This window comes from Pelodiscus sinensis, chromosome 7, assembly GCF_049634645.1.
Source record: "Pelodiscus sinensis isolate JC-2024 chromosome 7, ASM4963464v1, whole genome shotgun sequence".
Classification (NCBI taxonomy): Eukaryota; Metazoa; Chordata; order Testudines; family Trionychidae; genus Pelodiscus; species Pelodiscus sinensis.
In genome coordinates, this window is record NC_134717.1 from 43,699,944 (window position 1) to 43,724,128 (window position 24,185).

The 24,185-nt window shown below is 41.0% G+C and overlaps 1 protein-coding gene across 5 annotated transcripts in view; it reads right to left on the minus strand.

Annotated features, from left to right (window-relative positions):
• Nucleotides 1–5,836: 5,836 nt before the first annotated feature.
• CHN1 (chimerin 1) overlaps nt 5,837–24,185 on the minus strand; it is a 178,903-nt gene continuing 160,554 nt past the window's right edge. For all 5 annotated transcript variants that reach the window (XM_075933671.1, XM_075933670.1, XM_006119476.4 and 2 more), the window contains 5 exons: nt 15,205–15,378; nt 14,277–14,354; nt 12,614–12,751; nt 10,123–10,228; nt 5,837–6,737 (listed from right to left, as the gene is read on the minus strand). In XM_075933671.1, the coding sequence (XP_075789786.1) occupies nt 6,566–6,737; nt 10,123–10,228; nt 12,614–12,751; nt 14,277–14,354; nt 15,205–15,378 (668 nt within the window). In that variant the 3' untranslated portion in view covers nt 5,837–6,565. The remainder of the gene's footprint in view (nt 6,738–10,122; nt 10,229–12,613; nt 12,752–14,276; nt 14,355–15,204; nt 15,379–24,185) is intronic.

Below are 24,185 nucleotides of genomic sequence, written 5' to 3' on the forward strand. Positions count from 1 at the left end.
AGTGGTGTACTTCATATTGGAAAAAGCAACAGATAGACAAAGACTGATACAATTAGCCAAATAACTCATGTTTGCCATGCAGTTCCTGCAATACTCTTTGAACAGATGGATTTTGCTCACACAGGAATTCAGAACAAAAGTTCTAACACTGTTTTTTCTTTGGCCAATTAACTAAAACCTACTGTGCCAAAGGATGGAAAGGGTATATATCGATACTTCATGTGAAAGTGTGATTGTAGAATGGGTAGGCATATGTGCACTAGCTAATATAGGCAGGTAGTCTCAGACTGTACTTGAGTGCTTAGCCTGTGCTGAAATCCATGTCCATATGCTGTGGAACCAGGGTTCAGTCTCATTGTTAGCCTATGCCACATACATTGGGGCTACATCTATACTCCAGGCTTTTTGTGCAAGAATGGCAGTTCTTGCACAAAAACTTGCAGAGCGTCTACACTGCACGTGTGTTCTTGTGCAAGTAAATTTATAGTAAAGCATCAGAAAAGAGGGCTTCTTGCACAAGAGTTATTCCTCTCCCCATGAGGAATAAACCCTCTTGTGCAAGAGTTCTTGTGCAAGAAGGCATGTGGATGCATGGCAGGGGTTTCTTGTGCAAGAGAGCATCCATACTGCCATGGACGTTCTTGCGCAAAAGCACATCTCTTGTGCAAAAGCACATGGGAGTGTGGATGCAGTCTTGTGCAAGAGCTTTTGCGCAAGAACTCTTGTACAAAACAGTTCTTGAACAAGAAGCCTGAAGTGTAGACATAGCCTATATGTGTTAGCTAGATTAAAGTGCACATTAGTATGTATAGCTGTCTGTACTGCAGTCACATGCTACTGTTTCATTTGCAGTGTCACCATAGAATCATAGAACTGGAAGAGACCTCAGAAGGTCATCAAGTCCAGCCCCCTGCTCTAGGCAGGACCAATTCCAACTAAATCTACCCGGCCAGGGCTTTGTCAAGCCGATACTTAAACACCTCTAGGGATGGAGACTCCACTACTTCCCTAGGTAACCCATTCCAGTTACCTCCTAGTGAAATAGTTTTTCCTAATATCCAACCTGGACCTCTCCCACAACTTGAGACCATTCCTCCTTGTTCTGCCATCTGTCACTACTGAGAACAGCCTCTCTCCATCCTCTTTGGAACCTCCCTTCAGGAAGTTGAAGGCTGCTATCAAATCCCCCCTCACTCTTTGCTTCTGCAGACTAAACAGACCCAAGTCCCTCAGCCTCTCCTCATAAGTCATATGCTCCAGCCCCCTAATCATTTTGGTTGCCCTCCGCTGGACCCTCTCCAATGCGTCCACATCCTTTTTGTAGTGGGGGGCCCAGAACTGGACACAATACTCCACATGCGGCCTCACCAAAGCCGAATAAAGGGGAATGATGACATCTCTGGATCTGCTGGCAATGCTCCTCTTAATGCAACCTAATATGCCATTAGCCTTCTTGGCTACAAGGGCACACTGTTGACTCATATCCAGCTTCTCATCCACTGTAACCCCCAGGTCCTTTTCTGCAGAACTACTACTTAACCAGTTGGTCCCCAGCTTGTAACAATCCTTGGGATTCTTCCGTCCCAAGTGCAGGACTCTACACTTGTCCTTGTTGAACCTCATCAGATTTCTTCTGGCCCAATCCTCCAATTTGTCTAAGTCATTCTGTACCCTATCTCTGCCCTTAAGCGTATCTACCTCTCCCCCCAGCTTAGAGTCATCCGCAAACTTGCTGAGGGTGCAATCCATCCCCTCATCCAGATCATTAATAAAGATATTGAACAAAACCGGTCCTAGAACCGAACCTTGGGGCACTCCGCTAGAAACCGACCACCATCCTGACATCGAGCCATGATCACTACCCACTGGGTCCGGCCTTCTAGCCATCTTTCTATCCATCTTACCGTCCATTTATCCAATCCACAATCCCTTAACTTGCTGGCAAGAATATTGTGGGAGACCGTATCAAAAGCCTTGCTAAAGTCAAGGTATATCACATCCACTGACTTCCCCATGTCCACCGAGCCAGTTACCTCATCATAGAAGCTAATCAGATTGGTCAGGCATGACTTGCCCTTTGTGAATCCATGCTGACTATTCCTAATCACTTTCCTCTCATCCAAGTGCCTCAATATGGATTCCTTAAGGATCCCTTCCATGATTTTTCCAGGAACCGAGGTAAGACTGACCGGCCTATAGTTCTCTGGATCATCCTTCTTCCCTTTTTTGAAGATGGGCACTACATTTGCCTTTTTCCAGTCATCCGGGATTTCTCCCGATCTCCACGACTTTTCAAAGATAATAACCAAAGGCTCCACAATGACATTTGCCAGCTCCCTCATTACCCTTGGATGCACTAAGTCCGGACCCATGGATTTATGTACGTTTAGCTTTTCTAAATAGTTCCTAACCTGTTCTTTACCCACCATGGGCTGTCCATCTTCATCCCATCTTGCGTCACTTGGCGCAGAAGTCCAGGAGCCGACCTTGTCCGTGAATACAGAGGCAAAGAAAGCATTGAGTGCTTTCCCACATGCCCCAAGTGTCATGACAACAGGCTTGCCAGTGCACCTGTAATACCCCTTATCTGGCCATTCTATCCTGGCTGCTGCACATCAGTTAGCTCTCTACCCCATTGGTAGATGCCCCTACAATAGGCAATGCTGTCTAGGCTGGCTGTGGGGGTGTAATGCGCTGGTAGCATGGTGAAAAACAGTCCAAATGGAGAGAAGAATCTGTGCTAACATAGTTGCAAGAGCAGCAGTACAAGCAACTGAAGAACTCATAAAAGCTGACAAATATCATTACAAAAAAGACAAAAACCCCTCAAGGAGTTCAGTGGCACCTTAAAGCCTCGCATATTTATTTGGGTTTAAGCTTTTGTGGTCTTGAACCAACTTTGTCAAATGGGTTTCAGCCCATGAAAGCTTATGTGCAAATGAATGTGTTAGTCTTAAGATGCTGCAGGACTTACTGAAACAGACTAACACAGCCACCCCTCTGTATAAAACAAGCCCATGCCCCTAAAGATGAGTAAAGAACACGACACTGAAAAGGCTTTATACCAAAGACCTGAGAACTGGACTAGTCAGAAGATGGGGTGGTACTGTTACAGCTGTTTGAGGGTATTAGATTATTTACACACAGAGGAGAGGGAGCACATAGGACCACTAGAGTAGCACAGTATACCTCCAGCAGGGTATGAACATGGCAGAGGGCACATGATGATGTTACGGCAGCACGGTATAAACATTAGACACCCAGCTATGGTCCAGCAGCCCAGCCTTACTCTTCTCCCAGACCAGTCAGCAACCCACTCACAGCCCTCTACTTAGTCCAAGGTGAGGAGTAAGAAGAAACCTTTCAGCTTTAACAGGATCGCCTGTACTGTCTGTATTCACTTACAGCTGTGCAAGTCAATGTAAAACCGGCTGTGTAGCTTCAGTAGGCCAGGCGAGTTGCACACTCCAGGGGCTCCATGCATTCTCTAGGTGCTACCCACAGACTTCCAAAAAGGGATTCTCCCATATCCCTCAGAACTATCCCATCCCCACACCACGGGCAGTGTGTGCACCACCATTTCAATTTCCCCCCAAACCAGCCTTCAAAGTGATCTCTCCCTCCAGGTCAGGGCCTCAGAGTGCCCCCACCTTGTCTCCAATGGTCTCTGTATTCCCTCTTTTCTTCCTTCCCCCTCCATCCCCTATGGACCCTACTTTTTTCCTTCCCATTTACATCCCCCCCTACTCTGGCTCCCTGCTTTCACATTTGCGCACCCCATTTCCAGTATTGCCACCTGCAAGGCAACAAAAATCACAATTGAACCCTGCAAAATCATGATGGGCCTAAAAACCATCATTTTAAAAATACTATTTTGTTTGGTCTGTCTTTTGACAATGTGTGTGGGAGCGGGGGGGGGGGGGGGGCACTCCTAGATTCACTGGGGAAGGTAACTCGTGTGTGTGTGTGTGGAGGGGTCACAGCCAGATTCACTGGAGGTGATTGGGGTGCATGGGGGTCATGCCCTGATTCACTGTGGAAGGTGATTTTGGCCTTCACTGCAGGGGCTTTCACTCCCGCATCTGCCCAACCCCTGTTCAGCAATTTGTCTTGCCTCCTTGGCAAGGCCACATTGGTCCTTTTGTCAATCCATGAGTCCACCTGCTGCATACGCCTTGCCCACCCTCTGCCATCCCTTCAGTCCCTCAGACTCACCTCTGTTTCTCCTGAGTTCCACGTGCACACTCGCCACCCGGCTTCCTCTCCTCCTTCGAGGTGAGGGAGACAGCTTCAGGGGTTTTCACCCCTTCTGTCCCTCCCCAGGCTGGTGCTGCGGTGAGGGAGGGGGGAAGGAGCAGAAGAGGCCCAGCCCAGTCCTCACGGGGGGAGGGGCCGGGCAGGAGATGCAGGGACAGGAGAATGGAGCTGCCTTGGGCTGCTCAGCTTTCTGTCCTCTCCCCCATCCCGTTATGAGAAAATGGCTTTAGGTTGCTGAGGGGGCCAGGGAAAAGCTCTTCCTGCTTGCTACAGCAGCTGTGATTAGTTGTTCTTTTCTAGGAGGTGGGCAAGATGGGTGGGCAGCCAGTCAGAAGGCTCACATCTGCTAAGGAGCTGGAGCTTCTTGCTTTGTTGACTGAGGAACATCTACCACACGGGAAAAACATCCCATAAGTTTAAATTGATTGGTTGCAGTGGACCAAAGTTACCTTTTTACAGACTGAGAAATGCCATTGAGTTTAACATCAGGCCTTGTTTCACTTTCTCCATACATTCAAATCAGTCAGAGTGCACTCACTTTGCACTTGTTGTAGGTCCAATATATTTCAGGAGGTGTAAACATGGTATAGTCACATATTGCACGTGGACAAATCTGGTCTGCCATTCTTCGTGAGAAGATTGAGTCAGAAACCCTATCACGAAAACATTTATTTGTTTGGCTGTTTTTAAGGGTCATGATTACAACAGTACAGAAAATTCTAACAATGCCAGACAAAATTAATTGAGGTACCAGTCTTATAGAAATTGTGAAAGCTGAGACGATTGTGCTTGCAGGATTACAAAACCTTACTGGCATGACTCACGGTGCTAACCTGCTTAGAGATATGCAGTCAGACGGATATACACTGTTGGATGGAATAATATTGCTATGACATACTCAGGAGCATTTTTAAAGACTAAAATGTGAGTATGTGGAGTGGCTGTATCATGGGGCCTGCAGAAAGGCTGACAAAAAGCTATTTGAATGCATTATTCCCCTTTACGTGGAGGAGATGTGGGTGAGGGCAGAAGTGTTGGGGACAGTGTTGAACAATTTAAGCCCAAAGCAAATACAGTTTGATATATTTGTAAATAAGTAGTGGATTCAGCTCTTTGGGCCACTGATATCTGTGTAACTGTAAATTGCAATGCTGGCTTTTACATAAGCAAATTTTTTGAAAATTAATTGAAAGTTAATTAATAATACTGGCTGCTTTGCAGGACTTCATTAGTTTTTTTGTTTTTAAGAGGTGCTGAGGAACTCTTGAAAAATGTGCTGGATGCTGATTAAATAATTTTGCAAATAAAATAAGCATCAGAGTTCAATGGAAATTTTACCAAGTGTTAAGACTCCGAAGACTCCAAACTATTTAGATTAGGAATGTCCCTCCCTCCCAAAAAAGATAAATATAAATGGTCTCTTTCAGTCAAAGGTCGTTCAATATATTATGAGCACCAAAATGCCATGCACAATTCAAATAGTTCAACATGAAATTAATTGAGATTTTATTTTATGAATATAAATACAAAACAAAGGCATATAAAATAGTTTAATTAATTTAAAAACAACACCACAATGTGAGATTTCTAATAGGAAAATTTAATAAATTAATATTTGCATGCCAGATAAAAATACAAAATTGCAACTGAAATAACAATAAATGAAACATTGTACAATGTTGCAGATTTTACTGCAATCACAATAAAAGGCCTGGAGAATTACTTAAAGTGACAAAGTACACATTTTGTTTCTGTTAAAAACAAATTACTACATGATAAAAGAACAAGAAACCAGGAAGAAATCACCCAAGAAAGTGGGAAAAGAATGAAAGGAAGTGTCAATGTACAGCCAGAAGCTCCATTTCACATAAATCGTTCTTTTTTAGTATAGAACATAAAAGCAAATTCACAATAGGTTTACACTGAGAAACATGCTGAATTACAATCACGAACTATCCAGAACAAAGATGCTTACAAAAGATGCTGCACCAGTTCTCATTTCCTTTGCAGAAAGATCTTCACCAAAACAGGGAGAACGGGGAGCGAATCATGCAATAGAGCTTTAGATTTTTGTTTTAAACATGATAAACACCCAGCATTACTAGTACTGGAACATGTGTTAACCTGTTTCCAACATCAGCTGAATGGCACTACAGAAGCAACACAGAGTTCCTTCATTTTTCTCCTGAATACATCAAAAGCTCTAGCAAATATTGAATTCAGCTACAAGAGCCAGATAAATTACATTAAAATAATCCTTCCTCCATAGAATATTGTTTCCTTTTTAAGAGAGAACCAAACAAAATATTCAAAATAAAATGTCTTCATTTTTTATAAGCATCTCCACCACAAGTCTCTGGTAACGGATATCATTCAGTGCAGCCATTGCATCTAGTTCTGGTGCTCGCATAAGGGTTGGTCCAAAAACAATGCCAAGATTCTCTGCATTCATGAGATTTTCCTTTTCATTAAGCGTTACTCTGCAAAGGAGGACAATGTTAATACGAGGCATCTCATACCAAATATTGGTTAATGACATGGTGCACATCAATTTGTGTCTGAAAACCCCTAGGGGGCAAATTGGAGGAGCAAAAAATGCATTCTTTGCCTTTTCCAGAAACCTGTGGAGAGGCTTCTTCACAGGCCTTGTGTAACAGGAACCACACAGAGATGCTTAGGGAATACTTGGGGTTAGGTAAGTGTATGCACTGTGTGGTGTAGTTAGCTGTATGGTTTCTGACCCATGATTTTTTCTTTCTGCACATAGATTATTGGTGCATCTAGCAGACAGTGTGGATTTTTGGGCATGTGTGGGAGGCTGTTCCTACAAATCAGAACCTGGCTGAACAATAATGCTACTTTTGCGGTTTATAAATGTATTGAGGGACATTTAGGTACGAAGGCAAAACTTTGTCTAAAGACCCTCCCTCTTTATGGGAGTGTTATAAGATTGCATTTGTATGACTTTTAAATTAGTAGTGTTCCCACTTAAAGGAAAGAGGAAACCTGACTGGACTCACCAGACTCAAACTGTGTGTCTCTCATGCATTCTATTATATTCACATCTGAATTCATTTGATGCATACATTGCAAACTAACCAGGGCATGATGTTGTAAATTGGCCTATATAGGGCAAATTGCATCCCCTTGCACATACAAGAGCAGTGGCATCAAAAAGGGGACTCATCCCAGGCTGCTTTAAAATCCAGTCAAGGCTGCATTGGAACATCATTTGTAGAGGCCATCTTACAAAGGTGCTAAGTCTGCGCTTTGGCAGGCCTATCCCACCCCTCCTTGGCTGTATCAGATAGCTTCTGGGCTCCTAACATTATATATTGTTAGTACAACTTTGCAACCATTTGTGTAGCAACTTTCTATTGCATGTTATCTGGAACCTAGATTCCACCAGTGCCTTTTCCAATAGCTCATTATCTGCTACTCTATTAACGCTGGGCCAACCACAGAATGTAATTTACCATGCATACAGAGCAGAACATATAGCATATTCTCAGACTGTACATGGGCAAATGCAGGAACACACACTAATTGTTTCTCTGACTTCTGGTTACAGGCATAATAGTAAACAAAATGCTGTCTAGAGACACTAAACTGCTTTGGTTTATGGCAGTTAATTATCTCTCTCAATAAAACAAATTCAGATATGTAAATGAGTTTGTTCACAGACTAAGCAAAGGGTTTAATATACACTATTGCTTTACCATAAAACAAATCTCCATGAAGATTCTCATAAATGACTAAATATCCATTGGTAGGAAGTTCATAGGTTATAAAAATGCTTAAATTCTAATCTATCATGATGAATAAAATTCCTTCAGGCACATATAATTGTTATCAGACTTTGATGGTTTTTTTGACATGCTATTCTGGTATTTCCAGGGGGGTGACAGACCTGATGGGCACATGGGCACATAGGCATCTCTGCACTGCTGGAAGTGGGGGACTTTGGGTGACGCTGGGGCAGCCAGCCCCACCACTGCCTAGAACACGCTGTTCTCCCTCCACAGCCCTCAGAGCTGTTTGGAGCATGGCATATGGCAGCAATTTAAAAGGTCAGGGGCTCTGTCGGCTGCCACAATAGCAGCAGTCAGAGCCCTGTGCCCCTTTGAATTGCCAGCCCCCCCTCCTGAGAGCTTGGGTATTTCCAAAACTCTGCTTCGTAGAACATTAGAACCAGAAGAGACCTTGTGAGGTCATCAAGTCCAGCCTCTGCCTTCATGGCAGGGCCAAGCACCATCCCTGACAGATTTGCCCCCAGATCCTTAAATGGCCCCCTCAAGGATTGAACTCACAACCCTGGGTTTAGCTGGCCAATGCTCAAACCACTGAGCTATCCTTCCCTGTTTCCTAGCTTATGATTCCAAATAAAGGATCAATGGTTAACTGAATTTTTCAGCAAGACAATGAGCTAACTTTTCCCTCACTACAATTCTTTACAGTAAATATACTAAACAGTAGAAACTAAAAATAACTGAAATATTATAAATTGTGTTGCACCTTGCTCCTTACACTGAGCAAATGACAGAAGCTTAAGAATTTATATAATGACCTGGTAATCAGATCAGCAACAAGTTTTGAACAACAAGATATTTAAAAATTAGCTTTTTAACTACTTTGCTGTTGGTTTTCCATTCCTGAGTCTGTACTAAAACATTCATTTGAAGTTCCATTAAAATACATGACCACTGATGTATCTGGTCCAGAACATACAGTAGCCCTGGGATTGCATTCTGCTGGACAGACTCAACAGAATCAATACATCCTTCAGTACAACTGTGTTTTCACTAGAAAGGCTTAAAATGAAGCTTTTTATAAGACAATAAATGATTATTCACGTTGACAATAAGTACATATCACAAACTAAAATGGGCAGAGTAGCTATTATGTCAATTCCATTTTTTACTCTATGGTTTTGTATACACATTGTCAACAAAAGGGTACTAGTTTCCTGCTTTGTAGATATTTGCAGTACCTACAAATACCATAGAAATACATTAGACTTTTTTTCTTCAAAATTGTATTCCTTTTACTTGTCTAAGTCCTTAAGGACTATGGAAGTGCAGACGGCAGGCGACACCACAGTGTTTCTGTATCTGTTTTAGTGCATTCTAATGAAGTACTCTTTTAAGACGTATTTAAATTTGTTTGTTCATTCTCCTATAACAAATGAGACTGTAGTGCTGTTAAATTTACCAAAAAAACCTCTCAATTTTCTTTATAGAAATCTGCACAAGGCCCAAAACACATCTTGTAGGCTTAGACCAGAGGGGGACAAACTATAGCCCGTAGGCCACATCTGGCCTGTCGGCCCCTTCAATCCGGTCCCCAAGCTCCTGGTGCCAAGGAGTGGGGTTGCTGGGAGAAGTCAACTCATCTCTTGGGCAGTGCAATGAGCAGGGGCCAGCTATCCTTCCACCCTTTCCCTTCTGCTCCATCTTCCCCACAGCCTCAGTTCCTCCAGTACCTGGGCAGCATGTAACTGTGCTGTTGGCCCCAAAGCTCTGGGTGGCATGGATGCAGTTCCAGCCATGCAGTGCAGCTGCAGCACTGCCAGCTTCAGGCGGTGTGGTCAGAGGCTGAGGAGTTGGATAGGGACAGGGGATCCCAGAGGTGGTCAAAGAGGGAGTAGAGGGAGTTGGATAGGGGATGGGGAGTGGGCCACACCTGGCTGTTTGGGGAGTACAGCCTCTATCAGCCTTCCTTACCTGGCCCTACATACAATTTCCATACCCAATATGGCCCTCAGGCCAAAAAGTTTGCCTTCTCCTGGCTTACACAGTCTTGCGTAGAGGCTGCAGATTGACCTTTGTTTCAGATGAATTCATTCATTGAAAATAAACTACATACCTCTTTAAATGTGCCATGAGATACCTTAACGTTTCACAGTGTGCAGGCGGCAGTAGTTTCAATGCTTCATGAAGTGTTTCCAACTGCTCATTAGGATCCATGGTTTCTGAAACAGAAACATTAAAAAAAAAATGAAGACAATGCCAGACTTCCAGCAGAAAAGTACAGACACGCTAGGTTTGGGGAGTAACAGTTCTGAAAGGGGTCTTCATGATTAAATCTACATATCTACATATCTATACATCTACAGATTATGACAAGGAGCTTTGGTTTTGCTTTAACCAGTGTGCCTCCCTCCTTCTCTGGAAAGTTTCTTCTGGAGTGATGGGATGACTCAGTCACAATAGCTTCCATATCCTCCCCAATGAGCTGTCAACAACAGTGTCAGAAGACAAGAGCTGTGATGAGCTGTGACACATGAAATCCTGTCCACTAGGAACTGGACAGAGTCCACCACGATATTCCTCATATGTACTGAAAAAAGCTGTCAGAATGGAAATCACTACTGACTTGGACTAGTTTTGCACAAGTGACCTTGACTCTCTAAAGTCTGTGGGAGTTCTGCCACTGACTTGAATGGCAGAACTCTAAGATTTCATCCCTAGAGGTCCTTTATCTCATTATCAATCATGCTCATAAAATTACCTTATTCACAGTAAAAATAATAATAAAATTAAATGAAGGGTTCTCTGAATTACGACAATGTCAGGTAAACAGGATCACTCAACACCTAGTGATGGGAGAAAATGTTATTCACACTGTACAGTAACTATGGTTCAAGACGTATCCCCCCTGGGCGCTCACTTAGTGTGTGGGCTCAAGTATCCTCAATCTGAGATTGTCATTAGCACTGTCCATTCAAGTCTGTGCATGTGCTGTCAAATCCTATTGCCCTGTACCAAGGCTCTCTCAGGTTGTATGAGTCAATTGCCACCTCAGTTTCTTCTATACTGTCAAGTTTCAGCAGAAACTGAAACAGAGAGAAAGGAGAGTGGGTAGTGAAGCACCCGTAGGGGAATGTGGCCTCAAGGACACCATAACTTTGTGAAACATTGTAAAAAGAAGTCTGTCATTAAAGCCCCAATCTCTTGGACTGTGGGCTGAAGTTATTACCACTAGAAAGGGTGGTGGTCACAGGGGTTTTGTGACGTTTTTGAGAACCAAACTGAGGTTCCAAGCAGGAGCACAAATCTTTGTCTATAAGAAGAGATTCCCCAAACTCTTCATAAAGCTTGTGGTTGTGGGCATGAGCAAACAGAGAGATACCTTCAACAGCAGTATGAAAGGCTGTTAGGGCAGACAGGTGTAAAAAATGAGGAGTACAGGATCTTTCGAAAATGCCTGCCGTTTTCAAAAGAATCGCGTCTAGACCACAGTTTTACTTACGAAATGGCGCCTGTTCGAAAGAGCGCCATGATGCGATTATGGAAACGAAGCATGGGATATTTAAATCCCTGCTTCATTTGCATTTTTGAAGTGCCTCACTTATATCCCTCTGCTGACAGAGGGATATAGTCTAGACGTAGCCTTTGATGGGGAACCATTGGAAAAAGAAATATATTTCCTTTTTGGAAAGGCTTTGGGGGGAAACTCTAAGGATTTCTCTTATTAAGTAAAAGCAGAGGTGGAAAGGGTGCTAGAGACTCTTGGAGACTGATGTTCAGGGGAGGCCTGACCCATTTCGGAAGTGGGAAGGATGGAATGCTCCATCACGAGGAGTGGAAATGAGTCTTCCTGGTTGTACTTTTACAGCACATGTGATTTTACCCAGGCAGTGAACACACTTAGCGTGCCCACCACTGACTGGAATGGCCTCTTTACATGAGGGGCAACATTTGAACCCTGGTGAACCGAGCATACCCCTCACAAGAATTTTCCCCTCGGGAGTCTCTATAATCAGAAACGTATTTGGGATTTTTTTTGTTTTGTTTTTTTACACAAGTGCTAAACATATACTAAATTAACCCAATGAACTAGACAGTATTTGGTCCTGCCATGAGGGCAGGGGACTGGACTCGATGACCTCTCAAGGTCCCTTCCAGTCCTAGTATTCTATGATTCTAAGACGCTCCAAAACTACCGTGATAAGAAAGAAATGGAAATACTAGTTCTGCCGCCAGTTGAGAAGGAACTGACAGGGCAGTTCGCCTGCATAGCCTGAAATAGCTTCAGTACAGAGCATGAGAATACTAATGGCACATGTGTGGGTTGAACGGCTGCTGCTAAAGAAAATCTCCTATTGAAGGTGCATTGAATGCATGTAAGTCACAAGCAAAGCACTGAAAGGGACACTACTTGAAGAACATTTGAGAAAAATGGAGGAGAAATGGAAACAAAGGTACTACATGATATAATCTATGGCTCATCCTTAGTCCTTTCATCCCAATTTACAGCACCCATGTGAAGAGCTTAAGCAGTACTTAACACATGTTAATAAAACAAGGAGAGAAAAAGGGACAGAAAGGAAAACAAGGAAACATTTTATACTTACTTGCAGCATCTATAAATTTTGGGTAAGCATCATATGTGATAAGTGGAATTGGCAAATCCCTGAAGTACAATTTAAGTGCACCAGTGATAATATTGATATCTTCATACATATTCACAGAAATATCTGCTTTTTCCCCATCTGTGTACAGAAAGTAGATAATATTAATGGTTTAAAAATATAAACAGATCTAAAATAGTTTTCAATGGAAAAATCTAGGCAATTAAGCAATTAGTAAGATCAGCACAGACAGATTCTGGATATGAAAACTAATCAATAAAAACTGTTATTTGACTATGAATTTCACTGTTTCAGACTAAAGCCTCAAGCCTTTTGTACAGAGACCAGTTCTTTTTTTAATCTCAAATTAACAAAAAAAAAAAAAATGTTATGCAGACATCCGTGTGATTCTTTTAATGGTGACTGTGTTGCAAAAACGTGTTGCAGATCAACTATATTTGAACATATCACTTTGCCAAAAACACAGTTGTCAGCATTGAATGGAAAATTAGGAAAGTTTACTAAAAAAGAAAATGTTTTTAGTATTTAGTTGCTAGGAAAAGGCAAGTGCTCACCCTCTCAGAGCAGTAGTGCTATTATTCTTGAATTCAATGTGCACTGGGCCAGTGCTTGAGTTTGTTTAGCACCCCAAACCTAGCTAGGACCACTGAGAAGCTGATGTTACCAGAGTTTTTTTGTGTAGCCCTAGTAGCCTGGAGAGGCAAAGAGGGGTGATTTCTAGCTGGAACATTTGGCTCAAGTAAAATAACCTATGGGGAAGAAGTTCCCCTTCTTGATTGTTCCTCTGGAGCTTTGAGAGTGGGAACGCCTTTCTTTTCTTATTCCCTTTGATGGAAGAGGAAGGACATTTAGCCCATGGGATCCTCACTATTTTGGAGGGATCATTCAGGGAAGAAGGCTTGAAGTTGCTCTGTTCTGTTAAGGTTCTTCTCCAGGGGTATGTCTAGACTACATGGCTCCGTCGACGGAGCCATGTAAAGTAGTTTACTTGACAGAGTCAATGAAGAAGAGATTTAAATAATTCCTGATTCATTAAAATAAAAATGGCCATCACGCTGTGCCGACAATCAGCTGTTTCGGCGCAGCGCGACAGTCTAGACGTGGATCGGTCGACAAGGGAAGCCTTTAAGGAGCTTAATTTACTAGTGAACCTTTTCTGTGCCGGCACAGCGCAGCGGGCATTTTTATTTTAATGAAGCGGGGATTATTTAAATCTCTGCTTCATTGACTATGTCGAGTAAACTACTTTACATGGCTCCGTCAACGGAGCCATGTAGTCTAGACACACCCCAGCTGACTCATTGGCCCACCCAGAAAGGGTTCACTAGTAAATTAAGGCAATAACTGAGAATGTTCAGTATTTTCCTACCCAATGACATTGTTCCCAAGAGCCCAACTACCACAGTCAGGCACTGTGAAGTCACAAACTTTGTCAGAGGGAAAAGGGCAGCTTTTGGCAACCAAGGCTAAAATAGGATTTATAGATCTTTCCTGGGGATGGCACCTGTCCATGCTGCCCAATGACCAGCCTTGCCATTGGAGAGTCCAATAGGCAGATCGAGCCTGGGCTGAGGCACGCCTGGGCTGAATAGAACCCTTCACAATGTGCTGGAATACAAGTTACAACAGACATTAAAGCAGGTACCTCTGTCAAATGCCATTTTTACATCTTCAATTAGGTCACTAAAGCCTGAGACTCTGTACAGTCCTTCAGAGTTAAGACCTGTTAGGAGAGAACATTTTCACTTGATTAAAATTAGTATTAATTTCACTTCTCTATTAAAATAGGCTTGTCCCTTGCCAGGTTTTTCATTTAAGGCAATGAGGTAATAAGGTCAGTTAGCTTTTAAAAGCTTTCCCAGGTTTTTCATTTGGAATACAATTTCACCCCATCCTTTTAACCCTGACCCTTGCATCCACAGCATTGTTAGGCTGAGTTCCCAATCATTTTGTATAATCATGTTTATGATAATGATTCCAAGGGGTGAAAAAACAGATTAGCTTAATTATGAGCTAATTCCTTTTTATCAGCTATTGGAGATTAAGCAAGCTATATGTACAGTAAATATTTTAGAAGCAAAACATATATTTTAGTAAAGAATATAAAATGTGGGCTAGGAAGATGAAATATGCACTTTCTAAAAACTAGTCTAGTTTTTATTGTGTTAATCTTTCTGATTAAAATATCATGGGAAGCACAGGATTAGGAAGATGCACATGAACATCAATAAGATCGGAGACCATCCAAGAGTGGAATTTAGCAAGCATGCAGCTATGTCAAAACAATACTGTATGCTGTGCATTATGAAACATTAATTGCATCTGTCCAGCTCTTCTACATTAACAGGCTGCTTGTGAGACATTAAATAATATCAGCAGAGCTTTTAAAAAATAACAGATATTTGTGAACCAACAAATAACACCAAGAATGATATCAACTGCATAGGATAATTGGCAGTCATCAAATGTTCCATTTGAAATTGTTTTGAGCAGTTCAGCAAACCCCCAAATGACCTAGATCAATCTAAAGGGATTATCATTAAAGCAAACAAAGTCTATTAACTATGTCTTACCTCTAGATTCAATTTCTCTAATACACATGTCTACGACCATTGGCCTTTTGGTGATGTGTGCTTTTACTAGTGTTGTAAGGTCACAGCTGTACACCTTTTTGACATGCTTCAGATCGGGCTTGCAGTCATTTGGAACCATTTTGGAACACTGCTTATGAACATTTAAACCACAATCTGGGAGAAAATTGAGAAGAAGATTAACCCAATGTTGGGTCTGGTGAAAATGTGCTCTAATGTTAATATAATAAAGTGTTTATTATTTCTACAGGATCTGTTCCCACAGCCTTCATTACTGTAAGGGCCATTCATGCAAGTAAACAGCAAAGAACTGGTGCGGGTTTTACAGAACACTTGCTGGCTTAATACAATCCCATTCCAAGATGCAAAACCAAATCTTACCTCTTCTACAGGATTTAACAGAAATCAACCAAAAGAAAATCAAACGCTGCAACTCTATAATTCTCTATCAAATCCCACAGATTTTTAAAGTACTTTCAACAGAATCCTATTGGTTTAATCCCCATTATGGCCTGTAGGATTTTTCCATATGGGAAGAGATCTATTACTTGGTAATGTTTTTCTACTTATATTTCCATGTAGATATTTCATGTTCTAAGCCCTTCTCTCAAACTTTACATTGTATTAGGCTAAATCTACAGTACAAGCTACTTTTGGTGGCCTGTAGTGTATGTATAGTGTACATGCTGCACTCAAAAGCACCCTGCATCCACATTGGTGCGTAGCTGCATATGGCAGCAAAAGGTCTGGCAGATGGGAGGCAGCAAGCAAAGACTTTAGCTGTTCCCCCTTTTCCAGTGAAAGGCTCTGCAGTGAAAGGCTCTAGCACTGGAGATTAGCAGAAACAAAACTGAGCCTTCTCCAGTGCTTCCCTCCTTTGCAGAGTCTTTGCTTTCTGGCAAGGAAAAGCTTCAGCAGTGGAGGAATTGGCAGACCCTTTCACTGCTGCTGGAGATTTTCCTTGTAGCAGGGAATGGCACCAGCAGTGGGGAGTTGCTGGTGTTTTTCTCTATATAGGAGAAAGGCTCCAGCTGTTGTGATCTAACAAGTCTTTCCTATCTTTTTCCCCATCAGTCCGCTGCTGGAGTCTTTCCCCGCAAAGGAGAAGGGGACCAGCAGTGAGAGGCAGTGGGACACTACACAGCTGAAAAGAGCAGTGTAGGTGGGAAGGAATGGCTTGAGACAGTTGGTTTTATACATGTATCTTTCAGGTGTATCTTGACTGGCTAAATCCATGTCTCACTGTCTATACTGATACACACACACAACATATGGCCAAAAAAATAACACACCTTTAGGGTGAGATTGTGACATTTGCTCTTAACTCTGAGCATGTGAGGGGAGGAGGCCTCCAAACTGTTTCTTAAACTCCCCCATGTGCTGCACAGTACATTGTCTCACAGTGGTATTACTTCCAATGCTGGTTCATAGACTGGGTTTTTGAAAGAGAAAGCCCAGAAAGCTGGCAATTCCAAAATAATTCTATTTAAATTAAAATGAATATGGATATGGGAATAATTTATTTTAAAGAACTGAGCCACAGTTTTATTGTAAACATTTTACAAATGAAGTTTTTAAAAATTTTTAGAGTACAAGTTAATTGAAATCAGATATGCAGAAAAAAAAACATTTTGTACAAAAAATGGGCCAAGCACAATCATCAGCACTAATGCTTCATCTGTAGGAAAACAGTAGGGAAACCAACAATAACACTACAAGAAACATAGTGAAGACAGGCTGAGCAATGCAGTTCCATTTAATGTCATGAAATATTCATTATTTGAGTCAGTAAGTCTTGTGTAATGCTATTTGACCAGCATTTTGCCTTGTCTAAAGCCCAGCCAGTTCCTTCTGACTTCACTGGGAGTTTTATCAGGTTTCTGATGTCTTGCAGTAGCAACCCTTGCCTTGCAAGATGGTGACTATTTTGAACTGGCATTGATAACTGGTGATGCAAATGTCATCCAGAGCCCAGTCCTACAAAGTGACACATTGAATTACCAGGGCATAACATAACAAAGCTTATACTTTTAAGTATAAGCTTAAAAAACAATAAATGGTCTGGTTCCCCCCTTTTCCAGTGAAAGGCTCTCTGCAGTGAAAGGCTGTAGTGCTAGGGATTAGCAGAAACAAGACTGAGCCTTCCCTTGTGCTTCCTCCTTTGCAGAGCCTTTGCCTTAGCACTTTATAGACTAAGAAAACATGTTGATGGCCCACAGTGTTTCCTCTCTTAGGCCTTGAGCCATCAAAGATTTCCAGTGTTTATCTTGACCACTGTGAGTAGTCCTATTGATTTCAATTATTCATTGATCTCAAAGTGAGTATGCATAACGTTAAAGTTAAACAAGTATTAGAGTTTGGAGGATCGGATCCTTGGTAAAGATCTACAGGATACCTTCCTTTCTCTGTACTCCTCCCAATATTTAGTATCTATAGAGAAGTCACCTTTGTATATCATTATCATTGAGTTTGTTGATATTTTAATTTATCGTGAATAGTCTGCAGATGATGTGACTCTCCTTTACATAAGAGCAAAAGTCAGTGTTGAATCTTAGCATAATTCCATCTCTGTCATTCATGTGCTATTACAAAAAACACTTTGTCTTCTTAATAGGATTATAAAGCTAAAGAGTTTTGTCACTTAGAATTTATTTTGAAGTGCTCCATCTCATGGTAACAATAGAAGTCCAATATGTCACATTTGAGCAGTCAAAATTTATGAACCTTGTTCCAGACAAAATGACTGCTTATAATTCTATTTTGCTCTGTAAATGTAAGAATAGCTCCCTTCCATGAGGCCAGGAAAATTATTAAGGCATAGGATGAGGAGTCAGAAATTCTGGGTTCTGCATCACAAACTTCCTGTGTGACCTTAGGAAAATAATGTAGAGAACAACCTCCTCCTCCTCCACAGCATCCCCCAACCTAGAAGAATTGCCCTAGTAGGGCAGGATCAGACCTGTAGAAGGAAGGCAGCCCTCCACACACTGCTGAGTTCTCTTCTGTTGGCTTCCCTGAACCCCAATACATGTTGAGGGCCTGGAAAAATTAGTGGGGGGTAGAGGCAGTGGATTACTCAGCTCTACCAGCCGCTCTCATTCCTGGAGGGGAATGGACCCTCTACAGATTGTTGTGCTTCTGACACTGCACAGTGTTTTTGGCACAGCATCACTCTATGGCAGGAGGTTAGTGATCTAACCCTTCCTCAATCAGACTGTGAAGAACTCTAAAGCACAGCCTGACCCTTGGTGTGCTTTTAGGATTTAGTCTTTAATAATCCCGAGTCTCAGTTTCTCTCTGTGTAAAATAGAGGGACAAGGAATTTGGACAGAGGGGGAAGAAGAGATAGAGTGTATGAGGGGATGTGAGGGAGGGTACTAGATTGGCTCGGTGAAGTGACTGAGACTGAAAGGAGAAGCCCAAGGAATGGGAGACAGGGACTAGCTAGGTGAGGGGAATGGCACTGGGGTGAGGAAAAGAATGGTACAGGATAAAGTTGGAGGGGATGTAACACAAAGGATGTAATCAAGTTTGGATGTACCCATGTGAATTTGCACTATGATAGTCTTTAATTACATGATCGCATATTGTTGATTCCACAGGACCACTATCTCATTCAGTACCCATGATGGACTTGCTCTGAGAATGAATCATAAGGATTGTCTAGTGAAGGCTGTGTTCTGTAGGATAGAGGCTACACTTCTTGCAGAAGATGGGAAGTTGGATGAGGCAGGGGACTACAGAAAGAGAAAGGATGGTTTCCTGGTTTAGGAAGTTGAATGTTGCCCTGAAGAGTTGGATTCTAATCCTGCCTCTGCCACTAAGTTCCTGTGTGTTGCTAGGCAAGTGACTTCAACCAGGCTTTTTATTGGTGGTCATTAGTTGTGTGCTCCTTCTATGATAGTTGCCAAACTTGAGACTCTAGGCTCTGACTTCCAGAAGTGCTGAGCACTCCTCTGATGGAATTGAAATCAGTGCAAATAGTGCACCGAACGTATGATGTGCTATATAATGCTAAATGTTTTGAAAAACTCAGATCTTAGGGGTTTCAAATTGAGTACCCAAAATTAGGGAACACTTCTGGCCTTAATCTCTTTGGTCTGGTCTACACTAACTCCCCTTATTTTGAAACAACAAGCAGAGCATCCACACCATCAAACCCATTCAATTCCTCCCACTTTCCATGAGGAATATTGCTTATTTCAAAATAGTGGGAGTATAGATGTTCCACTGCTGCTATTTTGAAATAATTACTCCCTAGTAAGGATGTTAAATTGTGTTTAATCAGCTAATCAAGTAGTTGATGGAATTTCCATTGATTACTGGATTAGTTGTTAAGGGGGGAAACTGCAGAGCTGCAAGCTTCCAGCTCTGGGACTTAACCCTGCTGTGGCTCTGCTTTTTAAATGTAGTAAGAGCCACCCAAGTGGCTCTTACTATATTTAAAAGGCAGAGCTGCAGTGGGTACTGCACTGGGCCCTGCACTGCGCCTTTGCCTTTTAAATATAGTAAGAGCTGGGCTGCTCTTACTACATTTAAGAAGCCGAAGTTCAGCATCTGGGATTGGGCATGAGCCGGGGCAGCTGAGTCACGGTTCACACCCAGTCCCCTGCTGTGCCTTTGACTCCTCACAGAGATGGTGCCAGCTTTTAAGCTGGCTCTCCCCAGCACCAGCTCCTGCTCCCCTCTTATTGCCTCTATGCCTAGAAAGAAGCATGAGCCCTGGGGGAAAAAAAGTAATGGCTCTTATCATAGGTACTAAAATTGCTGCAAAAGCCACTCACTACAGCATACTAATATCCTTAAAGGCTTAAATATTGAGCTGGGAGCAAAACATTTTGCAGAGATAATGTTTATATTATTAAAGGTCTGTCTCAACTGATATGTGAGCTAGCTGAAAGGCTAATTCCCATTTATGGAATTGGGTTGGTCTTATGAGCACACATCCACCTACACGGATGGAAAAATACATATGTTAGAACTACATTACTATGGAGAACAAAGATAATTAATTTTTAAGTATATATAAACGAGAAACACATTTACAAATGTCCTATATTTGAATTAAAATAATATTTACATTTTCCATGGTCATCCTAAGGATATCTGGATGAAATTTGTTATTTTATTAAAATATTTACAGAGACATTTTCAGGCTGAAAAGTGTATTGCTAAAAAATGAAATTACCTATGCTACAGTTAATCCTTTAGGGGCTCACTTCAAAGCCCACTGAAGTCAATGAAAAGATTCCCATTGATTTGAAGGTACTTTTGGATCATGTCTCAGTAATACCAGAAACATTGTAAAAATCAACATTGGTTTTCCATTTTTATGTTCTTCATTTTTTTACACTTCACTGTTGCCATTCCTCAGAACACTAGTGCAATGGCTGCAAACACTCCTGAGGAATATATTGTTCTTTAACAGAAGTTTATTACGTTTAAAGAACCCATTACCATTATTAAACTTAACCGGCTTTTTTTTTTAATCATAACAAAAGCTATATTTTTGGTCCTTATCTGAGACTGTAATCCTGTGACAACTCAAAATTTATATTTTTATATTATTTAAATGCATTGTTTAAAATAATAAGTTGAAACATAGCAGCCAGTTTGTTATACTTTTGCCATGGAGTTGGGGGGCCTTCCTCTGAGTTTGCAATACTTGGTGGAGGCAGCATGGTATTGTTTTAGTCAGTTGGCTTGCATATTCACAACCGGATGAGAATTAAACCTGAAGCTAATTACACACTAATAAGAATGGCTACCTGGTTTGAGTATTCAAGCAAGATGAAAAGTGTGTGAGCAACATGACAGGCTGCTTTCCAACAGAGTACCGCAAAATCCAGAGAAATCCATTGTTCAAACTTTCTATGGTAGCTATATTCAGCTTAAATTTGGGAAGATGGAAGAGAAGGCATTGTAAGACAAATTAGAAAAAAATAAAACAAAATTTTTTAAATCCCAGAGCGCAGCACATGTTCTTTGCAACATCTCAGAATCCTTGCAATTTTAGCAGGGCCTAGAGAACCAAATCCTGAGCTGTATTGAGCAAACACTATTTCCACTGGGATAGGATGCTCAGCCCTTCTGGGGATGAGGCTCTAAAACTCATTCTCCATACTCACAGTAGTAGTCCCTCTGATATCAATTGGACTGCTTGCATGAATAAGATTAGCAGGCTTTAGACTTACAAGTTTGTTTTATTTCTTGCTTATGGCCAATTTCTATTTTCAGTTACAATGAAATAAATCCAAAATAACTGTTTGCTTCCATGGATTTAATGCTGATTTACAAAGTAACGAAGGGTGCTATCCAGCTCTTGTGGTGGGCCGAGTCTTTCTATTGACTTCTATGGGAAATGAGTCAGGCCTCAGACCAAAATTTGACTCATTTCTTAAAACCACACAAATTACATTATCTTCCAGTAAAGTCCAGAATAAAGGAAAGATTTAAAAGGCTATGGGTGAAATCAAGCCCCTGTCCTCTCCCAAGATCAATAGCAAAATTCCCACTGACATCAATAAGGTCATTGTATAAGCGGATAATTTCATTGTCTGGATTTGTAGTTGAGTATAGGTTTATTTTGTATGTTATCAAACTATAGCTATCCTTCACCAAAAAATACATTTAGAAATTCATGAGCAGCTAGACAAGTTTACAAATCTCAGAATAAAAAAAGCATTTATGGATTTTATTTAAAAATGTTTCAGGTAAGCTACCCTATTTTTAATAGCATATTGATCTTACTCTAGGAGTTTGAATGGGCTGTGACATTGCTTGTATGAGAAATACTGCCTTTAGAAAAAGAGCCTGACATAGCCAATGTTTTCTAGGAAGCCCAGAAAAAGATTTCACTTTTTTTTTCTGAAGCAACTGATATTGACTTTAGCACAATGAGCTGAAAGAAGAAATAATATGATCATATTAATGCATGAGCAGAGCCAAAATATACGTATTTTAATACTGCCCTCTGAATGCCCATTACAAATATATGCTGAGAATAAAATACATATATAGCTGTCACTTTTTGCTACACTGTTGATTTGATTTAGTCAGTTTTAGATTTCATTTTGCTCATAATTTAATATGATTTATAATGTGGCTGCTGAGCATGTACTATTGAAATTACATCACATGCAATATACATTATAATTATATTTATAAGTTATGCTGAAAGACATTTATGTATTTTGTCTTTTGGAGGAGATAGTTTAAGAACTGAAAGGTAGAGTTACATTTTCCACTAAGAGAGTCTTCAGAGATTTATGATAGCTGAAAAGTGGTATGCAAAAGAAACAGGAAGCTTGGGTTTTATTCTTGAGCCTAACATTAAATCACTATGTTACCTTGGGCAAGTCATTTAAGACTTGTTTCTCAGTTTTCTTATTTCCCTGTACCTACCTTTGTAAAGCACTTTGAGATCTTCAGGTGAGGAGTGCTATGTAAGAGCTAACTATTAATTTTGCTTTAATGAGGGTGAAAAGGTTTAAATGAAATTGCCCAATAAATTATTCATCAAATAGTAGCTTTCCTTTTATTGTAGTTAAATTCTCCTTTTTAAAGTATAAAAATAAAGGTTACTGTTTCTGTAATGCATGTAATCATTTACTGTTCTTTAGTTTTATGGCATTGACAACTAAACATTACTTGTAAAAGCTATGATACTCATAATAAACACCATTTGTTGACGTATTTTATTTATCTGACAGGAGCTTTAGTGCAGCTACTGAACTGGGCTGTTCTTTTAAGTGGATAAAAACAGGTCTCAAACATAAATGATAAGCTCCTAAACCGTCTTCCCTTCTCCATGCCCTTCTTGTAATGGGAAGACTGTCTATTCTGCCAGAAAAATCACTTCTGACCTTCTCTGACCATGGATGGTATCTGCATGAGTATTTCTTTGCTCATGCTCCTTCCCGATTTTTTTCATTAGTGCGGATAGCCTGTGCTCTTAAATGTTAAGTGTACAGTGCAGGAGCAAAACCAATGTGTTACTAGATATATCTACCCTTGATTTAATGTACTACGGGCTTGTGAGTGGAGATCTACACAGAGAAAGAAAAAAAAAACAACCTAAGACTGACAGAAGTTGTGTGTGCACCAAGGAAAAATTAGAGGGAGAAAGAAGAGGGGCTTGACTGTATCTTTAAGGTACAACTCTGAGCTGTTGGTGGAATGAAAGCTTCCCTGGACATCTGGACATAAAACTCAATCTTAACTTGGATTTAAAAAAAGATCATTTGATTTTTGTTTCAAATAGTTCAGCGGAGCAACAGATTGATCTTGACACTTAAATGGCAGCCACCTGCTCTTCACAATTCTCTCTTGCAGGTTTTTTGGGCTATATGAGACAAATTCCCACTGGACCATGGATCATATCACAAAAATCACCAGCAACCTCACCTTCCCTATTTGGTAGTCTCTGCAGAGAGATACTGACACTGTGTTTATCATGGATCTCATGCAAGAGGATAGTTATTATCACTCTTCTTTCCCTGCCAGTCACAACACAAGTGGTAGGGGACAAACTGCTTTGGAGAGATAATTATATTGTATATGAGGCACAGAACACAGAGGTTGCCCAGGCTATGCTGTGGGTGGAGATGCTGAGGTGTTATCAAGAATGCATAAGCACATTTCTAGTTGCTGTAATATATTTGCTAGCTAATATGGCATAATATGTACTGTTGGGACTATCTTGGTTCTGTTTTTTTTTTTTTTTAAGTATTGCTTTTGGAAATAATCCCATTAGGTAACTTTTTCTTTCCATTCCTCCTATTTTCTGAATGGCGACTTTTATCTTTGTAAAGGGAATCCAAGAATAGCCTGCATTTTTATTCCTATGTATTTTGCTAAGAGCAGGACTCAAAATGATTGAGTGTTCCCTGCAGTATTAATTTACAACTGTAGTATCGTTTTTGTACAACGAATAGATTAATCATGTGATCTGTAATTGTTTG